At 43.4% G+C, this 21,007-nt stretch overlaps 1 protein-coding gene across 4 annotated transcripts in view; it reads right to left on the bottom strand.

Annotated features, from left to right (window-relative positions):
* Nucleotides 1–21,007, bottom strand: part of LOC119175758 (uncharacterized) — a 57,776-nt gene that overhangs the window by 22,292 nt on the left and 14,477 nt on the right. For 3 of the 4 annotated variants that reach the window (XM_037426715.2, XM_075876123.1, XM_037426714.2), the window contains one exon: nucleotides 15,527–15,642. In XM_037426715.2, the coding sequence (XP_037282612.1) occupies nucleotides 15,527–15,642 (116 nt within the window). Of the gene's footprint in view, nucleotides 1–9,077; nucleotides 9,949–15,526; nucleotides 15,643–21,007 lie in introns of those variants that run through there. The other variant, XM_075876124.1, reaches the window with a different exon arrangement.

Here is a 21,007-nt window from a genome sequence, read left to right as displayed (position 1 = left end):
GCACGCTGGCGATGGAGTGTACGCAGCTCGCTTTACAGGCAATGCAGAGCAGCCGAACTTTTCATTAAATGCGCTGGCGTTAAAAGCTTCTTTCGCAGAAATACCAGTGAGGTGTATACGTAAGCGTCGTCGCTATTGGGCGAAAAATCAGCACGTTCTGAGTGGCAAAAATGTCTTCAATGTTCCGCGCACAGGCTTTCTTTTCCTCACGGCCATTCAGGCTTATTATTGAGAAGGGGAAGCCAAGTAATCTCGATCAGGTTTTTGTGTTTACTCTTGGGCGCGAATCTCAAGCATCCTCGTTTTATCATGGTTCGAAGAGCTCACACTTGGAGTATAAAGAAGCAGGGAATGTCTACTCATATATGAACACCCTTTGTTCTTTTTCAACTGTCACTCAGCTTTCTTGAGTTCATCACTGCTCTCACAAGTTTTTGTAACTTTCTGTAGCCACGGGGAATGCATTGTGATTTACATGCTCTCTATCAAGAATATCACAAGCTCCGAAAAAGTGCGATTACAGCTAATAATTCTGAAGACTTGTATCATTTGGTATCCTGTCGGAAAACTTGCTCATCAGTGTCTGAGCGTGACCACGCACATGATGCAACAGTTTCACTCTATTTATTGACAACTCAATATGGCATCAAGTGTTTAAGCTGGCAAATTTCCTGTTCACGAACACGTTTCTCAATAAAAAAATTGCATGGCACACCTATCTCCACTGAAGCACCAATTTAAGAACTGTAGTTATCAAAAGCCAGCCAGAGGTGTTCCGTGCGATCATAGATATTGTCACGTGCGTCCCGCAAAAAAGACGAAGACGACAGCGCATACGCGCATCTGCACGCTTTTATGCAGAACGCAACGAGAAAGACGAGGAACTCTCTGGCGCGCGCGGTTAATAAAAAGACCGACCCGCTCCTGCTTTCTCAGAGTCTTCAAATACGACCTCTGTCTTCACGTCCCGACACTGGTGGAGGTGCTGGGTCACGTGCGTCCCATGTGCATCCAAATGTCACGTGCCTCCCGTGAAAAAAACAAAGGCAACAATATAATATCTACACAGTCGATGAGCTCATTTTCAGTGGTTTGATTAGAATACTGCTGTCCCGCCATTCCTTTATCTTCACCCGTACATCATGCGTTCGGAATTTGGATTGGCAAGCAATACTTGTTAAACATGTAGAAATATCGAGCGCCGGACAAAGGTCTGTCGCCACTGAAATGGCGCCTTGTGGTCCCATTGAAGATCGGTGATACATCACCAGAATTTTTGTGGAGGGTGTCCCGAAGAGAGAAATTGCCTGAAGAACTGGGAGGTCGATGATTTGATTTATTTGTGGGGTTTAACGTCCCAAAATCACCATATGATTATGAGAGACGCCGTAGTGGAGGGCTCCAGAAATTTCGACCACCTGGAGGAACTGGGAGGTCGAAGACAGCAATCAGCAGAATTATACGCGCTTTTAGAGAAGATGGAACACTTGCGGAGGCCAAGCAGTGTGGCCGGCCAAGAGTCATGAAACACGAGGCCGACATTTCGATTTTGGCCGCAGCTGTCGTGGATTCTTTCTTGTCCGCCAAGAAAATTCGGGACGAGCTGTCACTGAATATTTTTACAAGAACAGTGAGCCGACGATTGAAGGAAGCCGGAATTTACAATTTTGGTGTGGCGGCTATCTGAGCGACAGCACCAACGATGCCCTGACTTCTCTTTGAACCACCAGCATTGGAAGGAAGAAGAATGGAAAAATGTTAGTTTTTTCGGACGAGTCCACTTTCCACACTTGGTCGGATAAGTAGAGGAGGGTGCGGCAGATCTAGAATTCGAAGTAAACAATGCGTTCCTTTTTCCCAGTAATAATCTTTTGCTTTTTGCATATGCCAAAATATTTAGTACATGTAATGTAAACAATGCGTTCACTTTTCACGGTAATAATCTTTTGCTTTTTGCATATGCCAAAATATTTTAGTACATGTAATATTCTTGAGTTTTTTTCAAACTTATTTCAACAAATAAAAATATCCTACAATGTCAATATAGAAACAAATGCACTGCAAATAACAGAACGTCCACAAATTATTTCTCGTTAATAGCACGTTAAATACACGTGTTTTAAGTTTTCCACACAGCGTCTTGTACATGCTCTTCGCGTGACTGTTCAAAGCACACTACAGTTTTAAGCAAAACGCACATAACCAATTCCCAACTCAACTTTCTACACCTTTTACATGCCCATTCCAATTTTTATTTTAAATTACAGGTACCACCCTGATTATACTCAGAGTGTCCTTTCAAGTGGCTGGTGTTCAGTGTCCATGTGGGGTTCTATAAGCAAAGATGGGCTAGGGCCACTTGTCTGAATTGATGGCAAATTCACGGCACCCTACTACAGTTCCCTGCTACAAGACACCATGCTCCCATATGCCCTGGACGGACCTTTCCCAGATGGCTGCTTGATCTTCCATCAGGACAAAAGCCGCGTATACATGGCCCGTCAGGTGACCGCCATGCTTGAAGACCTTGGTGTATGCACCTTATTGTGGCCTCTCTGTGGCGCGGACGCAAACCCGATCGAGAATGTATGAGCTCGAATAAAGTGGGGTCTGTCCAGGCGCAACATGTCCAGGGAAACCTTAGACATGCTGTGGAACGCGATTCAAGAAGAGTGGGAGGCCCTTCGGTCGGACGGCGATTACGTCACTTCGTTATACAAACGTATGCCAAGAAGGATGTCAGAAATAATTTCTGTGAACGGCCACTTCACGCACTATTAAATATTTGTTACAAAGGGGGTGAAAGGAGCAGAGGTGATTAGTTTTGCCGTTGCTATTTTTCGCTCGCCCTCAGTTGCTTCCCTTTTTTTTGTTCTTTGAAGGCGAACCCATGACCTCGCTTATTACAGCAATCGTTTTTCTTTCTGCCTGCATCTTGCTATATTATGTTAAGAAACTGAAGCATTTTCAGGCTCAATGCCTTTTCGATTTCGATGCCCTCATTCGTGTTTCACTATCACATGGTATGCTTCAACTAAAACGAGCATGCAGTCAAGAGAATTACAGTCGAACCCCGCTACAACGAAACTGAAGGGGTGCGGGAAAAATTTCATTAAAGCGAAAATTTCCTTGTAGTGAAATCGAAAAAATATAGCTGATCTGAACTCGCAAAACAAAAAAACGGTTTATTCTCAAAACTCAAAAAGTGTCCGCTGCTTTTTATTCTATCCCAGCAGCGTCGCGATGCGATTCTCACTCATGCATACCGAGGTCATAGTGAAAAGCACGCTGAAACAGTGACTATAATCGCTTTCGTGAACAAACCAAACAGTTGCATTAACACCAGCAGCTGTCCGCCGTCAAAACGCCGAGATGGCAGCAGGGTATCGTAAAGTGGTGACTTTTGCCTTATTTTATGCCATTCTTATCATCCTTCACTCGCGGCTAGCTGATTTTGTTGATAATGCGGATGAACAGCTGCTCTCATTAGTTACCACACTCGCCAAACGTGAACAAAATGATAAGCATTGGAATCGGAAAAGGCATGCTTCCACAGATGCACCCAGCAGCTGCACGAAGAAAACCATGAACTAAGCAACTGAGCTTCACCTTCGGGTCGTCTGCGGCTATACAGTAAACCCAATTTATAACATTTTGATGCATTTTCAGAAGCTGAAAATACGTTGACGAAGTCTAAAATACGCGTTGGCACTGCCAGAAACTACCGCTGTGCAGCAAGCGTGGGCGCCGCCATTCCTCGATAGCAATGACGGCGCCTATGCTTGCTAAACAGCGGTTGTTTCTGGTGGTGTCAACACGTGTTTCAGACTTCGTCAACGTATTTTCAGCTCCTGACAATGCATCAAAATGTTAAATATTGGGTTTACTGTATAACAATAAATATCTGAGCCTGGAATCGCATTGTGAATTTTCGTTGAAGCAGGATGACAGAAGAAAAAGTGTTCGATGTGGCGACAGTATTTATGCATTGACTCCTATAAACTGCTGACGGGGAACTGTGAATTTTTCGTTGTAGCGGGAATTTTGTTAAAGTGGCGTTCGTTGTAGCGGGGTTCAGCTGTAATGACGTGTGTGGCAACGGTTTGCCACTGAGACAAGATGTGCTATCTCTTAAATCAGGGTGCAGCGAGTCGCTTACACTTCACCGCCATCGTGCCACTGTTGAACTGAGCGCGTCACGAAATGAAGAAAGCGACACCTAGCAAAAAGTGCTACATGCAATCACTGGTGCGCTGCAAGAGAGTAAAAAGATATGGTCGCGAAATTGAAAGGACGCACATTCGCACTCTCCACACCAGATGGTGCTGCGATGCAGATTTATCGGATTACAGCCTTCGATCGCACATCCAGACTTGTTTTGTCAACACGTGTACATCTTTTAAAAACTTGAACAATAATTGGGGTTGGGGATTAAAAAGCATGTCCCTATCTATGAGCATGACAGGATGTAGAGGAAGCTGCTGTTGATAAGGCAATAAGAAGTGCTTTTCTCTTAGATAATAAAAATTGCTACACTGCACGAGAATGCGGAGAACCGTAAGCAGTTTTCCACATTTCTCAGATTGGTTGGTCGCTGGTCGCCGCCAGACAGTAAATATGCATGTGTGCTGTGTGTGTGTCTTATCTGTAGCCTGGTAAGTGTGACTTGTGGGTAGCGTGATCTGGAGACAGTTGGCCAATGTCCAAGTCTCGGTTTGACTGAAGTGCAGGGACATCTATGAATGCGTTAGCGGTAGCGTTATCTAGAGCGGATGCAGCTAACTGATTCGCCAACACCTTTCTCCCGATCTCACGAAGCCCTGGCACTCAGCACACTATAACATGTCGCTTTAGAGCATAGATAGTGCATAAAAGAGAGTAAAGTGACACAAGGACAGAATTTTTATGCTTTTTCAGAGTTTTCAAGGATGTTACTACACTCAATAAATGTGTGTATATTACCACGCATTGTAGTTGTATTTCCTTAATATGCTTGACGGCCACATATATCGCATGAGCTTCTGTGGTGAGTATGCTTGTTTGGGGTGCAGAATACGAAAATAGGAAAAGGACGGGCCAACAGTTGCATACAACACACCAGTGCGAGACTTTGAAGCATCTGTGAAAAATTTTGGGCAAGTGTACTTGTGTTGAACTTCCACGAAATATAGATCACAGTCTATAACTTGCCACTGCCACAGTGACAGATACACTGAGGGAGCCATCAAACTGTGCTCTATAACTGGCACGCCTGCTTCTTGAGCAAGGCTCCTCACACGGAGTGAGTAGGGCTGTCTCAGCAAAGGACGGTTGTTGAACAAATCAGAATTGGACAAATCATTAATTGTGGAGTGAGTGGGATGTTCCTCGTCTGCCTTCATCTTCAGACAATACACAGAAGACATATCTCTGCCAGTGGAGTGACCATTGGTTTGATTCTACGTACAGGCTTTCTACAGGGCTAGTTCGAAAAGCACCTGTAGAAAGGAGAATGGCAAGATGGTGGTCGAGCATCTGTAAGGCTGATGGTATTGCAGACTGTTAGCTTATAGCACCATAATCTAGGCATGTGCGTACGAGGCTTTTATAGAAATTTATCAGATATCCCCACGTAGTGCATAACAACACTTTAAAAATATTCATGGTTTTTAAGCACCTGTCTTTTAAATATTTGATTATGGTATGAAGGTTAGTATTGTGTCTAATATTAGGCCCAGAAACATATGCTCGGTTTTCGACCATGCAGATCAATGTCGGGGTCGGGATGGAAGCCCCTCTTTCAGCAGAACAAGACGCAAGTACTCTTTTTTGTGCTAGTTTAAAACCGTTCACTTCTACTCATTGAGAGACCTTGTTCAAACCTGATTGAACCTGACATTCACATATTGAAAAGTTGCATGTTTTAAAACCGACCTGGACATCGATATACGTGCAATATAACATAGTGCTTGGACAGGCAGGTGCAGGGAATTCATTTTGACTATGAAAAGTGTACAACTCAATACACCTCCTTTTGGCACTCTTGTTTCTTGAAAAAATACCCAGGATAAGATTGTGCCCACACGAACACGGAATGTCTGGTTGGACAGGAAGCTTTCAATGACTGTCAGCATTCTACTCCACACACCTAAATGTGACAGGTCTCGCAACATGCCGAAGCACCACATAATGTCATACCCCTTTTCCATATCGAGGAACACAGAGAGAAAAAATTGCGTATGAACAAAAGGGTCACGAATATGTGCCTTGATACTGACAAGGTAGTCGGTAGACTGAACCTCTCGAAACCCACACTAGTAAGGGTCCAGTAGGCCATTAGTTTCAAGAAAGTGCATCAGCCGCCTGTTTATCATTTTCTCAAAGACCTTGCAAAGACCACTAGTTAACACTATTGGCCGGTAGCTAAAAACTGAGGGCGGGTCCTTGCCTTGTTTTAGAATCGGGATAACGATGGCTTCCTTCCAGGCTGAGGGTAGCTCGCTGAAAACCATATCGCATTATATGTGGAGAGAAGTGCTTTCTGGGTTTGAAGGTCTTTTAACATTTCATATGCCACATGGTCCGAGACTGAAGTAGATTTATTGCATCAGGTAAGTGAGGCTTGTAGGTCAGCCAAACAGAAAGGTTCATTGTAGGCCTTGAGTGTTGTGGATTCGCACTCTAATCTTTGTTTTTGTATTCTGGTTTTGTATCGCTGGAACGCTTTGCTATAGTGTGATGAGCTAGAAACCTGCTAGAAGTGCGCCCCGAGAGTGTTCACCTGGTCCTCCAAGCCTAGGGTGTCCACCAGGGGGAGTGAATATGCTTGTTTCCCTTCTACCCTTCTCACCCTGTTCCAAGACTTTAGCATCTTGTGTATATGACGTAATGCCCAATAAAAGTTTATGGCCACTTTCTCTTCTTGCCTGTCGGCGCATCCTCCTTCCTTGCGACTTAATGTTCCTAATGTTTATAAGATTCTCGGCTGTCGGTGAGTCTTGAAGCAACTTCCATGCCTTATTTTGCTTTTTGCACGCATTGCGGCACTCATTATTTCACCATGGGACTGGTCGTTTGCCTGACAGTCCACATTTTTGTGAAATACATTTCATTGCAGCATCAGTCAAAAAAGCTGTAAAGTAGCCCACAGCAGCCTCTATGCTTAACACCCCTATGTCAGTTGAAGTTGAGAGTCGTTTTTTGAAACTGTTCCCAATTGGCTTTATTAGTGAGCCACTTGGGAGCCTGTGGAGGACATGCATTTGCTATTGATGTGCCGAGATCTATAGGAAAATGGTCACTTCCGTATGGACTATTAATGACTTCCCATTTAACTAGAGGCAGGAGTGATGAAGATGTTATGCTGGGATCTATTGTTGAGTATGTATTATTAGCGGTGTTGTAATATCGTGGCTCTTTTCGATTCAGGAAACACACACCGGAAGAGAAAAGGAACGGTTCAATCAGGCGACCTCACGCATTGCAGCGAGAGTCACCCCAGAGGCTACTTACTATGTGCACTGAAGTCTCCTAAGACAACATAGGGTTCTGAAAGTTCATCTATGAAGGACTGGAATTCATGTTTTTCAAGATGGTGGTGTGGAGGTATATAGAGAGAGCAGGTGCTTACGAGCTTATTGAAAAGAATTCGTCAACAAGTCACTGCCTCAAGGGATGTTTGTAATGGTAGGTGTGTACATGCAATCCTTTGACTATAACGGCAACACCACAGGATGCCGCAACAGCATCATCCTGATCCCTTCGAAAAAGTAACATAACGGGGTACAAAGTTGCTGCGTTTCGGTTTCAGGTGTGTTTCTTGTATGCACAGCACTCTAGGTGTATGTTTGTGTAAATGTTCTTGGATATCGTCGAGGTTTCTCAGGAGCCCACCGACGTTCCACTGAAATACTTGTGTCTCCATTTTGACGTGGTGTGGTGCTGTGTGTACATAAGTGTTGCCTTAGGTTACAGGGCCTTTTGTGGGCCTTGAAATGCGGGGTTTTTATTTTTTGGTGCACTCCAAAAAGCTGCACTTGTCCTTTGACACGTCATGTGCTGGAGAATTGTGGCTAGTATCTATCAACTCTTGCAAGGTGACGAGCGGTGCCTGCTCGGCAGACACTTTTACAGTGGTTTCGGGCCTAACTGCGTTTGCAGTGGCCCGGGTCTGCTGGCCCTGTTTGGCAATGGGCGGAGCAGCACAGGCTGCTCCAGTCAGGAGTACTGTTGATGCGACCGCAGTCACACTCGGTGCGATATTCCTGGCCGCGAAGAGACGTGGCACGGTGCCCAGGCATGCCACATCGGCTAAGAAATAAGAGGACTGGTTATGTACAGCAAAACGTTTGTGCACTTCTTGAAAGGACAGGTCAAATGTAACTTCCAGTTTAATTATTTCTTTCTGTGAAATGAAAGAGTAGAAGACAGGACAGATTGAAAGGGAGAGAGAAAGATGAAGAGAAAGGGAGAAAGAGACAAAAAAGGCGACTGCCAATTTCCCCTGGGTGGGTCAGCCCAGGCGTGCCATTCACGTGAAGCCGAAGCCAAAGGGGTGCATTGCCTCTGCAGGGGGACCTTAGAGGTACAGATACCCTGTGTCAGCTTGACCCCCAAAATCCCCTTTTCTGCGGATATCGCTAAGCAACGTACGGCGAAGCGTGAGAGGAGGTCGAACCTCCCCCGCCCAGCTCGGGTCTGTCATGACACCACTCGCCAAACACCTGCGTGCGCCGACGCCCCTGCAGGACACAATCTGGTGTAATAAAGAAATGCCCACAAGGACAGACCCGATATATAATAAAATATTTGTCGGAGAAGAAGGCCCAAGACCTACACAAAGACATTTTGAAAGAAGATGCACTTCACATGTCTTGGCTGCCAGCCTTGCGTGCTTTCAATAGTTGTTGTCGCAGCCAAACATAGCACCGTTGTAGCCTGTCGACCTGTTCTTGTCCAATATTTCGATTTGTGGCAGCACAACTGCTTTAGTGCGTTAAAAAACAATCACAGCATATCCACAGGATGATTCCCTCCGTAGCTTCGCCCACTCAATGATGAGTGGGCGAAGCTATGGAGGGAATCATAGGTAAACCGTGAATCTTCCGTGTCATTCGCCCAGTCGATCATCATTTAAAGACCTGAAAAACGCTGTGTGTGTATGCTCTGCTGCTTGGGCCTCCCGCTCTCGTACGGCAGGATCTTGTTGGCACCGCCGCGCAGCTTCACGGCACGCTTCTGCCTTGTGTGCTCGCATATTGCGGTTCTGTCTTCGAGCGCGAGCCGCCGCCGCCTTGCCCGCATGCCGCTCTCAAGCCTTGTCCATCCGCCGACTCCGAGTACACACCAACAGCGAACGAATTTTATAACAACGCTCCTCCTAGCATACGTCAGTAAACTAAATGGAACAATTGCCTTCCACCAATGACACTTGCCATATGTGACATCATTCCTATTATAACATCTCGCATCTTTTCATCAACTACAGCGTCTCTCATAATCATAGGGTTGTTTTGGGACGTTAAACCCCACATAGCAGTTAATCAACTACAAGTACCACCATCTTGTGAACACTGCAATAACTAGACTAGAGATGGCTACGTACTACTACAACAGTGGACTCTTCTTAAACGGAACTCAAAGGGGCTAGAAACTTTGTTCCATTTATGAAAAGTTTCATTTAGGGAAAGCCCACAAAATAATGAAATATGACTTTATTTCAAAAGCACCAACTGTGGCTGACTGAACAAAAACATTTTGATGCTACAATGGTTGATTAGAAAGAAAAATGCTGCTAATATTGCTGGCTCTGAAAAACCGAGGGGATAACAATTTGCTTGGCCTTGTTCAAGCTCTTTCTCACATAGTAGGAGTGCATTGCTGAGAGGCTGGGCAGGAACTCTGTGCCACCATCGATTTCAAAGCAGCGCTTCAACAGCATGACAGCATCTCTTGCTACACTGTCAGCCCCTGAAATGGGCTCAAGATCACACACTATCTCATCACCACTTGAGCACAGGTCCTCATCTTGAACTTTAGCTATATATTCCTAAAGGCTGTCCTCAAGTTCACGACGAGACATTGATTGCTGCTCGGCGTAAGCAAAAAAATGTGTCAAATATATAGGAGATCAACCAAGTGTGCCTAGATAGTTTTGTTTATGCGGCTTTTCCGTTTAACCGAGTTTCGTTTCATGGGAGTCCTCTGTACATACCTCAGAGAATGTACAGACCTACGGCATAAGGAGCTTCGCCCTTAAAAGCAAACACATTGAGCTCTCATGCACCGTGCATGCGAAACACGGCAATCTCCGGATCCCAGCGGTGGTGACAAACAGCCGGTGGAGAGAGCGACAAAAAGGCACCAGTTCGAGGCTACACTCCTCCTCTCCGTGAAAAGGATCTATATAAAGGCATAGCAGGCAGGGATGCCACAACCCTCACCAATAAATTTTTGCAAACTATGTACTTATTCACATATTCTCATGCACCCACACTTGTCACCTCTCACTCACGTAGCTACTCATACTCATCAACATTCGCTCACTTTAATATTCTCATTCACATTTAGAAGCATTCATGCACACGTGCATATACTTCCACTGACATCATGCGACTTTATTTTCTTAAAAGGCTTGTTGAGTCGTTCATTTGCATACATACTCACAACAACATACGACAACAGTCAATTATGTTGATACCCATGTCTACTCAAGCTCATTGTCACCGACTTCCATGAATACACACGTTGGCCCATAACATTCTTTACTTACCACCGATCTTACTTCTGACCATGTGAAAGGACAGTGGGAAATTAAGTTACGAGTGAGTGGTAGTTGGTACTTATGAGTATGCTGACCTATGATAACACTGATCAGTTCCTGAATTTTTTAAACACTGTTATGCTCTTTGGCCATTTGTAAGTAAAAACAGTGAATTTTAGAGCTAAGCCATGTTTCAAGCAACAAAACAGCACTCTCAAAAACATTTTTTAGGAGCTAAGTAGTAGAAAAACTGACACCATAAATTTTCTGGTTAGAACTAGACTCATACTGAAATATGCAGAAGATGAAATAGGTAATTTATGGGGCTTTATGAGCCAAGACCAGGGTAGGATTATGAGGCATGCCGTAATGGGAGACTACATAATAAATTTAACTACCTGGGTTTTTTTGACCTGTATTTCTACACAAGTGAAATGGTGTTCTCTCATTCGGCCACCATTGAAACGCAGCTGCCATTGACCAGACCTGAACCTGCATCCTGAAGCTTACAGCGCAACACCCCATCTGATAAACTACCATAGTAGGTGAACGTGCATAACACATGCTGTGGTAAAGAAACTGAAAGTACCAGTAAACCAATTGGAAAAAAAAAAGTGCAGGAGCCTGAAGCCAACCAGTATTACAGCAAAATTGGAAATACACTGCTGTTACAAGTGAGCTGCACATTAGAATTTAGTACAGCACATATCCAAGCTCCCTTTTGTACAAGCCTGCAGCCTCTTTAGGCAAAGACAATTAAAAAAATTTTAAAGAAAAGAGCGCTGATTCCGTGAGATATTGGTGTTAAAGAGCACTGACACCATGATTGAGAGAGCTAATTCTGGACAAACAGACTGATCAGTCAACTCACTCAGACTCAGATCAGACTCATTCTAACCCAGATCAGACTCAGTCTGAGTGAGTTCGGGTGAGTAATATTTTCGCGAGTCTGAGTCCGAGTGAGTAATGTCAAAGAAAAGTTTTGGGAGTGCGAGTCCAAGTGAGTCTGTCTCATGAAAATTTTTGAGAGCCTGAGTCCGAGTGGGCCGTAAAGTGTTAAAATATATTTCAAGAGTGAATCCGAGGGAGCCCTACAGTTTTTGCCAACCTATGGTGGACGCAATCTTGGAATGGGAAAAAGTTGGCTGCAAGCATAACTGGTTGCTTCTTTTTGCATTCGTTATTGAGCAATAGTGACCTGCTTCAGTATCCATCACATCTACGTTACTACGTCGTCACAGGCATAGGTGTGGCTCACGGAACACTTCGCGCAACTTGTACTTTCGAACTTGTAGAAAGTATTCACCTAGTCGTTCTTCTGTAGAATTTATAAATTTAACTCTGGATTTTAACTTCTTCCAAACTGTTGACGCACCTACACGTGGATCTAATTTATTAGATCTAATTTTAAGTAATGTGCCTGAAACTATCGGGCCAATCACTTATCGGGGTGGTCTAAGTGACCACAAGTTACTCCATTTTCCTATAGAAGTGCCATTTAGCCACACAGGTAAAGATAGAAAAATTATACGAGATTATAACAAGGCCGATTACGCAGCAATTAACTCAGACCTTGAAGTATTCCTTGTTGAAGGGATGATGCCCTTGTTCGATACTCGCACCGTCAACGAAAACTGGTGTATCTTTCGGGACAAGGTTTGCGGGCTGGTCGATAAGTTTGTTCCCATAGTTACCATAACGAATGACAGGTCGAACCCGTGGTTCACTAAGTCACTCCGTCGGCTCAGAAACAAAAAAAAGCGGTTGTACAATAACGCCGAAAATGGGCAAACTGAAGCTGCATGGAAAAAGTACGACGAGTGTGCGGCAAGCTACTGCTCTGCAATTAAGGATGCGAAAGACAAATATTTTTCCCATGATCTCCTGTCTCTTTTGAAATCAAACCCTCGGAAGTTTTGGCAATCGTTAACCCCAGAAACCAACCACCAGCATATCTCGTTACGTGGTGATGACGACAAACCCCTCTCAGATAGTGACTGTTCATTCCCATTTAACAGGTTCTTTTCTTCAGTATACACAAGAGAAGACCATTCCAACATACCATTCATCGCAGATTACGACTGGGCGTTCATGCAGCCAATAGCTCTTACAGTCGAAGGTATTGCTTCCCTCATTGACCAACTTAAACTATCTACTTCATCAGGGCCCGACAACATTAACACAAAAATACTAAAGAACACGAAAATCGTATCGAGCAAATTCTTACTTCTCATCTTTCAACAGTCCTTGATGTCTGGTCAACTTCCAGATGATTGGCACATGGGTAAAGTGGTTCCCGTTTATAAAAAAGGAGGTAAACATTCACCTGATAATTATAGACCCATCTCGCTTACGTCAATCTGCTGCAAATTGCTGGAGCATATTATCGCTTCCCATGTTCGCCGCCACCTCGAATCAAATAATTTCTTTTTTCCTCACCAGCATGACTTTCGGAAAGGCTTCTCGTGTGACACCCAATTGTTTGAATTAACAACCGATCTCCATTTCAATATGAATGAAAATAAACAAACTGATTGCGTATTCATCGATTTTTCAAAGGCCTTTGACCGCGTTGCCCATTGCCGCCTAATATCTAAATTATCTGCACTTAGACTCGATTCCTTGACCCTTTCGTGGATCCGCAATTTTCTTTCCTTTCGAAAACAATTCACTACGGTTAATAACTACGCCTCTACTCCCTCTGATGTCATCTCGGGTGTTCCACAGGGTAGTGTTCTCGGACCTCTATAATTTCTCAGCTACATAAATGATTTGCCAAATAATATATCTTCCAATATAAGACTATTCGCTGACGATTGCATAATATATCGAGCTATTAACAATGATGGCGGCCACCTTACCCTTCAAACAGACCTTAACCTAATTAGTGACTGGTGTGACGTGTGGCAGATGTCTCTTAACTCTTCCAAGTGCCGTGCTATGACCTTCAGTTGTAAACACAATAACTCCAATTATTCCTACTCTATTAAAAATGATACAATAGTGCAGTGCTCTTCTTACAAATACTTAGGCGTCAATCTAACACCCAATCTTTCATGGTCGGCACACATTAGTGTTATTTGCGCGAAAGCCTCAAAAACATTAGGTTATCTCCGTCGTAATCTGCGAAAGTCTCCAACAAGCATCCGTAAACTGGCCTATTTCACTTATGTACGCCCCCAGCTGGAATTTGCATCTTCAGTCTGGTCCCCTTTCCAAGATTACCTAACCACTATGCTAGAGTCCATACAAAACAGAGCAGCCCGGTTTATATCTCGCAATTATAGCACTCATTGCAGCGTAACAACATTAAAACAAGAACATTCTATTTCGCCATTGCACCTTCGTCGCTCTGTTGCACTGTTATGTTTGCTGCATAAATATATTCACAGCACAAGACGTTCTACGCTACCCCTAACAGCACCATTGCACATGTCCAGACGCCTGCACAATCACATTAGTTTCACTCGCATTTATGGCAAAACGAAGGCATTCAACTTATCAGCGCTTCCTAAGGCCATATCATTATGGAACAATCTTCCCGACTGCATCGCCTCCATCACCGATCCAGATTCATTTTGCGAACATGTGTGTAATCATTTTTCATCGCACTAATCGCTTTAACTTCACTGATGTTTGTAGCTGCAGCTGTGCCACTCACCTAGTTTCACACTTCTCTTTGGTTCTCTTTAGTTTTTGCTGTACCCACCGTTGTCTTGCAATTTATATTGGTAAACGACTTCGTACGGCTAGCAGTATGTGTGTTTGGAAAATGCGTGTGTATGTTGTACACCTCGGCCTTCCGATTTCTCTTTGATTTTTTTGTTATTGCCATTGTTCTCCCAGTTCTTGTTATTCTCCCAGTTTTTGTTGCTCAGTTGCACCGCCGTTGCTGCTCACTTGAATTCTATACCTACACCTTCCGAATTCCTTTATTGTGTTTCGTTCATGTACCTTGAATTTCTTGTTATTCAAGCTTTCTGCATATCGGTAAACATTCGCGTATTACATTTGTTTGAGTGTCAGTGACTAGACACGCTTTGTCACGATGTTGTGTTATTTTCTGTGTATTCCATGTTATTGATGACCGCCCTATTACTCTTTGAAGTTTGTACCCCCCCTTACTCAATGCTCTCATTGAGCTTGTAAGGTATCATAAATAAATAAATAAATATACTTGCGCTTCTTCCTAAGTAGTTCTAAAATTTAGAAGTCTGACAAACTTTGGGAGCATCCCGTGGGTAGTTGAAGCATTCACTGTCAAACTGGCAATGTTGCAGAATTTCAGTGGTGGCCTCCAGTTTCTAATTGTAGCCATGTTCGAATACTGGAAAATGATGTTTTTTTTTTTTTTTTGCTGTGAATAGTTGTCACGATTTCATAGTTCAGACTTCCAATCAAATGTATAATTTTTTTCTAAATTATCATGGTGCATTGTAACCAGAGCTATGAACATCATGATAAAAAAATCTATCACCAGCTATACAAGCTATGTCTAGGATGAAAGTATGTTTTGAAAGGGCTAATGGTTGAATGGTTTAGAGGTATAAGCACTCATAATATAAAAGCACTACAAAGCAGCTCAGGTGACCACTGCAACTCCAGAATAATTTCACAGCAGTATAGAGTCAGTGCATACCTAGATCAAACATGCGAAATTTTAGGTCAAGAAAAATCAAAGAAGAACATTACTGTACACTACTGAACGTTATGTGCTTACCAGTATGCAGTCGCAGTTTGCAGTGGCTTTGGTTTAAAAAACAACACACTGCTCACATAACTTACCGAGCAGTAGAAGCCAGCTGGACAAACTGTACATTCTGTAGAGCCTTTCAGCAAGGTGTAGCTTCCATGAGAGCAGGCATTGCATATGCCAGATCCAAGCAAAGGCTTGTAGAAGCCTGTGAGGAATTATGCACATTACAGTTGAGAAATTAAGAATCATAGATGAATGCAAATTTATGATTCTAATGAAACAAAGGGGCAATGAGATAAATGCTGTAATGAAAATATCTAGATTGGTTTCAACTTCCTGATATATGCAGCCAAAGTTCAGTATAAAAACATTTCTACATTGCTCCTACTACTCAGCTGCAGCTATCATAAACAGGAAGCGAACCTCCAACTTTGCGCAGAACACCATAGGCACCAACTTATGTGCTTACAAGTATATAGTTGGTAATTTATGAGGAGGATAACAATCACTCTTTTCGACATCTGCACTAATAACTTCTCACAATTCTGTACCCATGAGAAATGCTCTGCTCTCGTCTTTGAAGTCTGTGTTTCATGTAGAAGCACCAAATACAAGATAAAAAAATTAACCAAATTTACTGGGCCTGCAAGACTACTAGAGAAACTAACACATGAGAAAATGCAGGGCAGGATAACCTAAACTGTAAATATTTCCACCAATCTGTCACTTCAAATAAGTGGGAAAATTTGCGCCCACTACACGGTGGATATGAATGAAGGCCTAGATATAGTCTGGTGTGTTCGGCACATCAGGTCGTATGTGCTGGGTATGTGCACAAGCGACGGTGGTGAATTTGTCACTTTAGAAACCAGAGTGCGCACCATGACATGGTTGAACCGCATCAGAGTGGTGCACTCTCTTCATCAAATGTGTCCACGGCTCCGCGTTCTTCAGTTGACATGTACACAATTTTCTCGCTCTCTGCTTCTCTGAACACGTGCTTGGTGGACATGTTTTTTCCCTCTCTGTGCACTGTTTGACTTTGCATCGAAATCACAATCATTGCTTTAAGAAAATAGCTAGATAGGTTGCATTAGGAACGAAAGATGATCATATATGTACAGTGTCAATTTTTATGAAAGGGAACCCGGCGATGCGTGGCCTGCGCGCTTCAGCAGCTGCTGGCAGCGTGTTCAAATGGAAGTGAGAGCAATCACAGTCTCTTTGCGTGATCTCGCGGCGAGCAAAGCAATCATTCATTACTAATATAGAACGGCAAGATTTCACCCCCCCCCTCCTTCCAGGCGATTACTGGCTCTCGCAAGCGTCTTCAAGGGAGAGGGGGTTGCAATATTGCCGCTGGTTTTATATCAGCAATGAATGGTTGTTTTGCTCTTTGAGAGATATGCGAAAAGACACTGTGGTTGCTCTTGCTCCTGCTTGAACGCGCTGCCAGCAGCTGCTGGAGTGCGCAGGCCACACGTCGCCGGCTTCCCTTTCATAAAAATTGACACTGTACATACGAGAGAGCATTCCGAAGTAAGCTTCCTAAGAGTTTCTTTTTCTCTTAGTGTCGCAGCAGTCCATGTTGTTGCTGGTCTGGAGACACACGTGATCTCTTCCAGCAGGCACACAATCATGTGATCGTCGATCAATGTCAAGCAAGCCACGGCTACGATTACCAAACCCGATCCCCCTGCCGCTATTTTGCCAACTGCCGCTGCCATGCACAGTGCATTATGGTCTAGCGCCCCTCGTGTGAAGCAGGTGAAATAAGCCAAGAAACATGCTCTATTTTCGTGCCAGCCATGCAAAGCTTGCGAAGCACACCAAATGTCATCGGGTGCACCTGCTATGCCGTGACGCTACATTACAAGTCCTCCACTTTTCGCCAGCGCAGCTTAACCGCGTTGTGCATGGTCGTGCATGTTCACTACACTGGACAAGTAGATCTAGGGCTTGAGGCAAGCAAAAGCTTGTCTATAATGGCAGAAACCCAGTGTCGTCACTCAGAACAGTTCTCACTCTTCATTTTAATGAACATCTTTCGTGTTTCGAGGACAAATACTGTGATTAAAATTTCGTGAACAAGCACATTAGGTTTTCAGCAAAAATTCTGGAAAGGATCTTGGAGTGCCAGGCAATAATTTGCCACACTGCGTGGCCATCGGAGCTTTACAGCAGCAGCACACAGGTCACCTACGAAGCTTAAATATGCACATTCACATTACCATGCCAAGGTTTGCCCTTCAAAATGAGGCAGACTGATTTTGAAGACTTGAAATATAGCTTGCTGCCAGGGGCCGTGCCACAATATCTTTTTCTTCGGGGAAGGGGGGGGGGGGGGGCAGGAAGGCAAGGAGTTGATGCGTTATGTTTTGACTATTGCATATGCTTGCTCTTGAGGGTGCACGACGAGGGGAGAAACTATCCCCCCGTAACCCTCCCTCCCGGATCGCTGGCGACACCCTGCTTGCTACCCTCAAGATGATGCAAGCCACAAGAGCAAAGTTTATCCAGAATACTAATGCAACATAGCAATCACTTACTGCTTTGTAAGCTGCTAGAATGCGTTACAATAAAAAAACACAGCCGTTATTCGGTTCACAAAAGCTCATTTATTTTTGACAAAAAATAGAATTCTTTGCATTAGGTACGTTCAGCTTTGTTTGAACACTATGATCAATCAGCAGTGTCAAACTTTTTTATAGCTGCAAAATTCACCACATAGTAAACTTCCTAGAATAGGGGAAACAAAGAAATGACGTAAAGCTTGAAGACTGCTTTCATAAAGCAATATGCACTAGACACGCCCTGCTGCAGTGGTCTAGTGGCTAAGGTACTCGGCTGCTGATCCGTGGGATCGAATCCCGGCTGTGGCAGCTGCATTTTCAATGGAGGCGAAAACGCGGTAGGCCTGTGCGTTTAGATCTGGGTGCAAGTTAAAGAACCATAGCGGTCGAACTCCACTACGGCGTCTCTCATAATCATACGGTGGTTTTGGGACGTTAAACCCCACATATCGATCAATCAATTATGCACTAGACACAGTATACGAGGTAGTGTTTTCGCCAAACTTAGCTAGAATTCCACAACTCATTTCTGAAGGCGCAGGGACAACAGTAAACAACACCAACAATTAATTCAGTAAAATAATTTGAAGACCATATGATACAAACTGTTATAGCAAATCATGATCACTTAGAATTTGTAGTAAACATTAGCGATAAATATCTCTCAACATAAGACTTGGACATAACGCACACTTGGACATAAGAAAAATTCAGCATTATTTTCTTCAATGAATAGTCAGCATTTGTTTCAAGTTGAAGGGGTTCACGTTTTTTTTTTTATTACGTATATTAGCTTATGCCATTTTTTAAAGAAAAACCTCTATTCGGCCTAGTTGGAACAAATCCATCTTGAAATGTTTGCGCAGGCACACCGGAACGCAGAAAAGAACACAAATGGGTGCAAATGGGTGCACATTTGTGTATTCTTCCGAGCTCCCGTGCGCCTGCACAAGCATTTCAAGATGGACCATTTTTTTATTGCTGTTAGTAAAATTATTAGTTAAAACTATTGGTTTAGCAGTGCAAAAAGCAGGAATTTTAAAAAGAGGGTGCAATTAGGCAGAATGAAAAATTTTCTATGCACAATTCTGAAGGGGCCCTACAGTACATTTCCGAGAAATTATAAAATGATTTCATTAGGTGTTTTTGCACTGCAGAAAAAATGGGTCTTCTTTGTGGATTACACCAGTACATAATTTTTACTGAAGGAACTACGGCACCTAATATTTTATGTAAGATACACACGAAAAGCAGAATAATTGAATTTCACACATGTAAGTGTCACTAACGAGATGTATGTTATGCGAGCAATATAGGTTGCAAAAATTTGAAATTACAGAACAGAACTGAATATTGCTTGTAAAGACTTGCCCCCTTTTCTAACGATAAAAAAAACATAAGAAATATGAGATAGTATGCAAAATGTAGTACCGTCTGATAGGCACCATCACTGAAAAATTGAAACTTTTCCACTGAACAGGACTTTCTTCAAAAAAGTCTTACTGCAAGTACGCTCAAACCTTGATATAATGAATCTGGATATAATAAATTATCAGTTATAACAAGGTAAATTAAGAATAATTTTGCAATATATATAGTGTTATGAATATACCTTTATAACGAGTTTTCAGATATAACAAACTTATTTTCATGCAAGATGCAACTTAGTTATAATGAGGTACGAGTACCACAATTGGTCATGTCATGCGGCAAAGCAGTTCCTTGATGTAAAATCATAGCATAACGTCCCTTTTCTTGCAGTAAACTCTTGTTTTCTACTTAGTTTTCTTGTCACATTGCATTTCTTAGAGTTTCTATAAGTCTCCATTTTGGCAGGCTGGTGCTCGAACACAAACTGACACAGCCTGAAGTAGAAAGCGAAGCTGACTGATGTTCCAGGCTGCTTTAGATCGTCGTTGCTCTCAGAGTCAAAGTACAACCAAAACTCGGCATCCCCCGACTTGCTGCTGCTTGTTAAATCGATAAAATGAGCCACAAACATGCCGGAATGTGAACATACGAAACGCGCTTGCATTAAATCCGGGGGTAATCATTTTTTGTTTTCCACTTCGCCAATTGAGCCTTTTCGAAGCGCATTCAATAATGAAAGCCATGCGGAGAAAAAAAACTATCCTTCTCCTTCTTAACCATGGATGGAACAGTGTGTTTGTGAACAGCATAAAAAGAAAAGAGTTTACTGCCTCATGAGCTGACTGCCGCAAAAATATTTAGAATCTGCCAAACTTGAGCGGAGTTTGAGAGATTTGCTCAATATATACTACACCAGTGTCAGACAGCAGGCTTGCCAGATTTGGGTATTTTAACCAGATTGGCTACTTTTAAAGGGCCACTCACCAGGTTTGACAATTTTGAACTGACAAGCGCAACGCGTAGATGAGGCGTTCATGATCATGTCTGCCAAAATTTGCAACACGACGCGCCGCGAAATGGGTCGAATTTCAGTATGAACGCTGCTCCCCCTTTCTTTTTCGGGCGCGCGCCCAGAGAATGAGGGCACGACGTGCGCATAAGAATGGCCTTACATACACAGCAATGCAGTGACATTGGTCCTCTATGAAGACGACTATGCTTTGACATCGCCAACAGTGACACCTGACATGGCGAAAATTATTTAACACAACATGCATAGTTTATGTTGCCAGCTATGTTTCTGTGAATTAGGAACCCCACCCCCAGTTCTCTTCTGTCTTCCAAGCCCCTGTAGCAAAGGACGTGCCCATTCTGTAGCACCGCATAGGCCTCATCTGTCCTCCTAACCTCACTGAGCCCTATTATATCCCATTTAACACTCTCTAGCTCCTCGAATAGTACAGCTAGACTTCCCTCACTAGATAAGGTTCTAGCGTTAAACGTTGCCAAGTTCAGGTTCCAATGGCGGCCTGTCCGGATCCAGAGATTCTTAGCACTTTCTGCTGCGTTGCAGATCTGACCGCCGCCGTGGTCAGTTGCTTCGCAGCTGCTGGGGACTGAGGGCCG

This window comes from Rhipicephalus microplus, chromosome X (assembly GCF_043290135.1).
Source record: "Rhipicephalus microplus isolate Deutch F79 chromosome X, USDA_Rmic, whole genome shotgun sequence".
NCBI lineage: Eukaryota > Metazoa > Arthropoda > Arachnida > Ixodida > Ixodidae > Rhipicephalus > Rhipicephalus microplus.
This window is presented reverse-complemented; position numbering and strand designations above follow the sequence as displayed.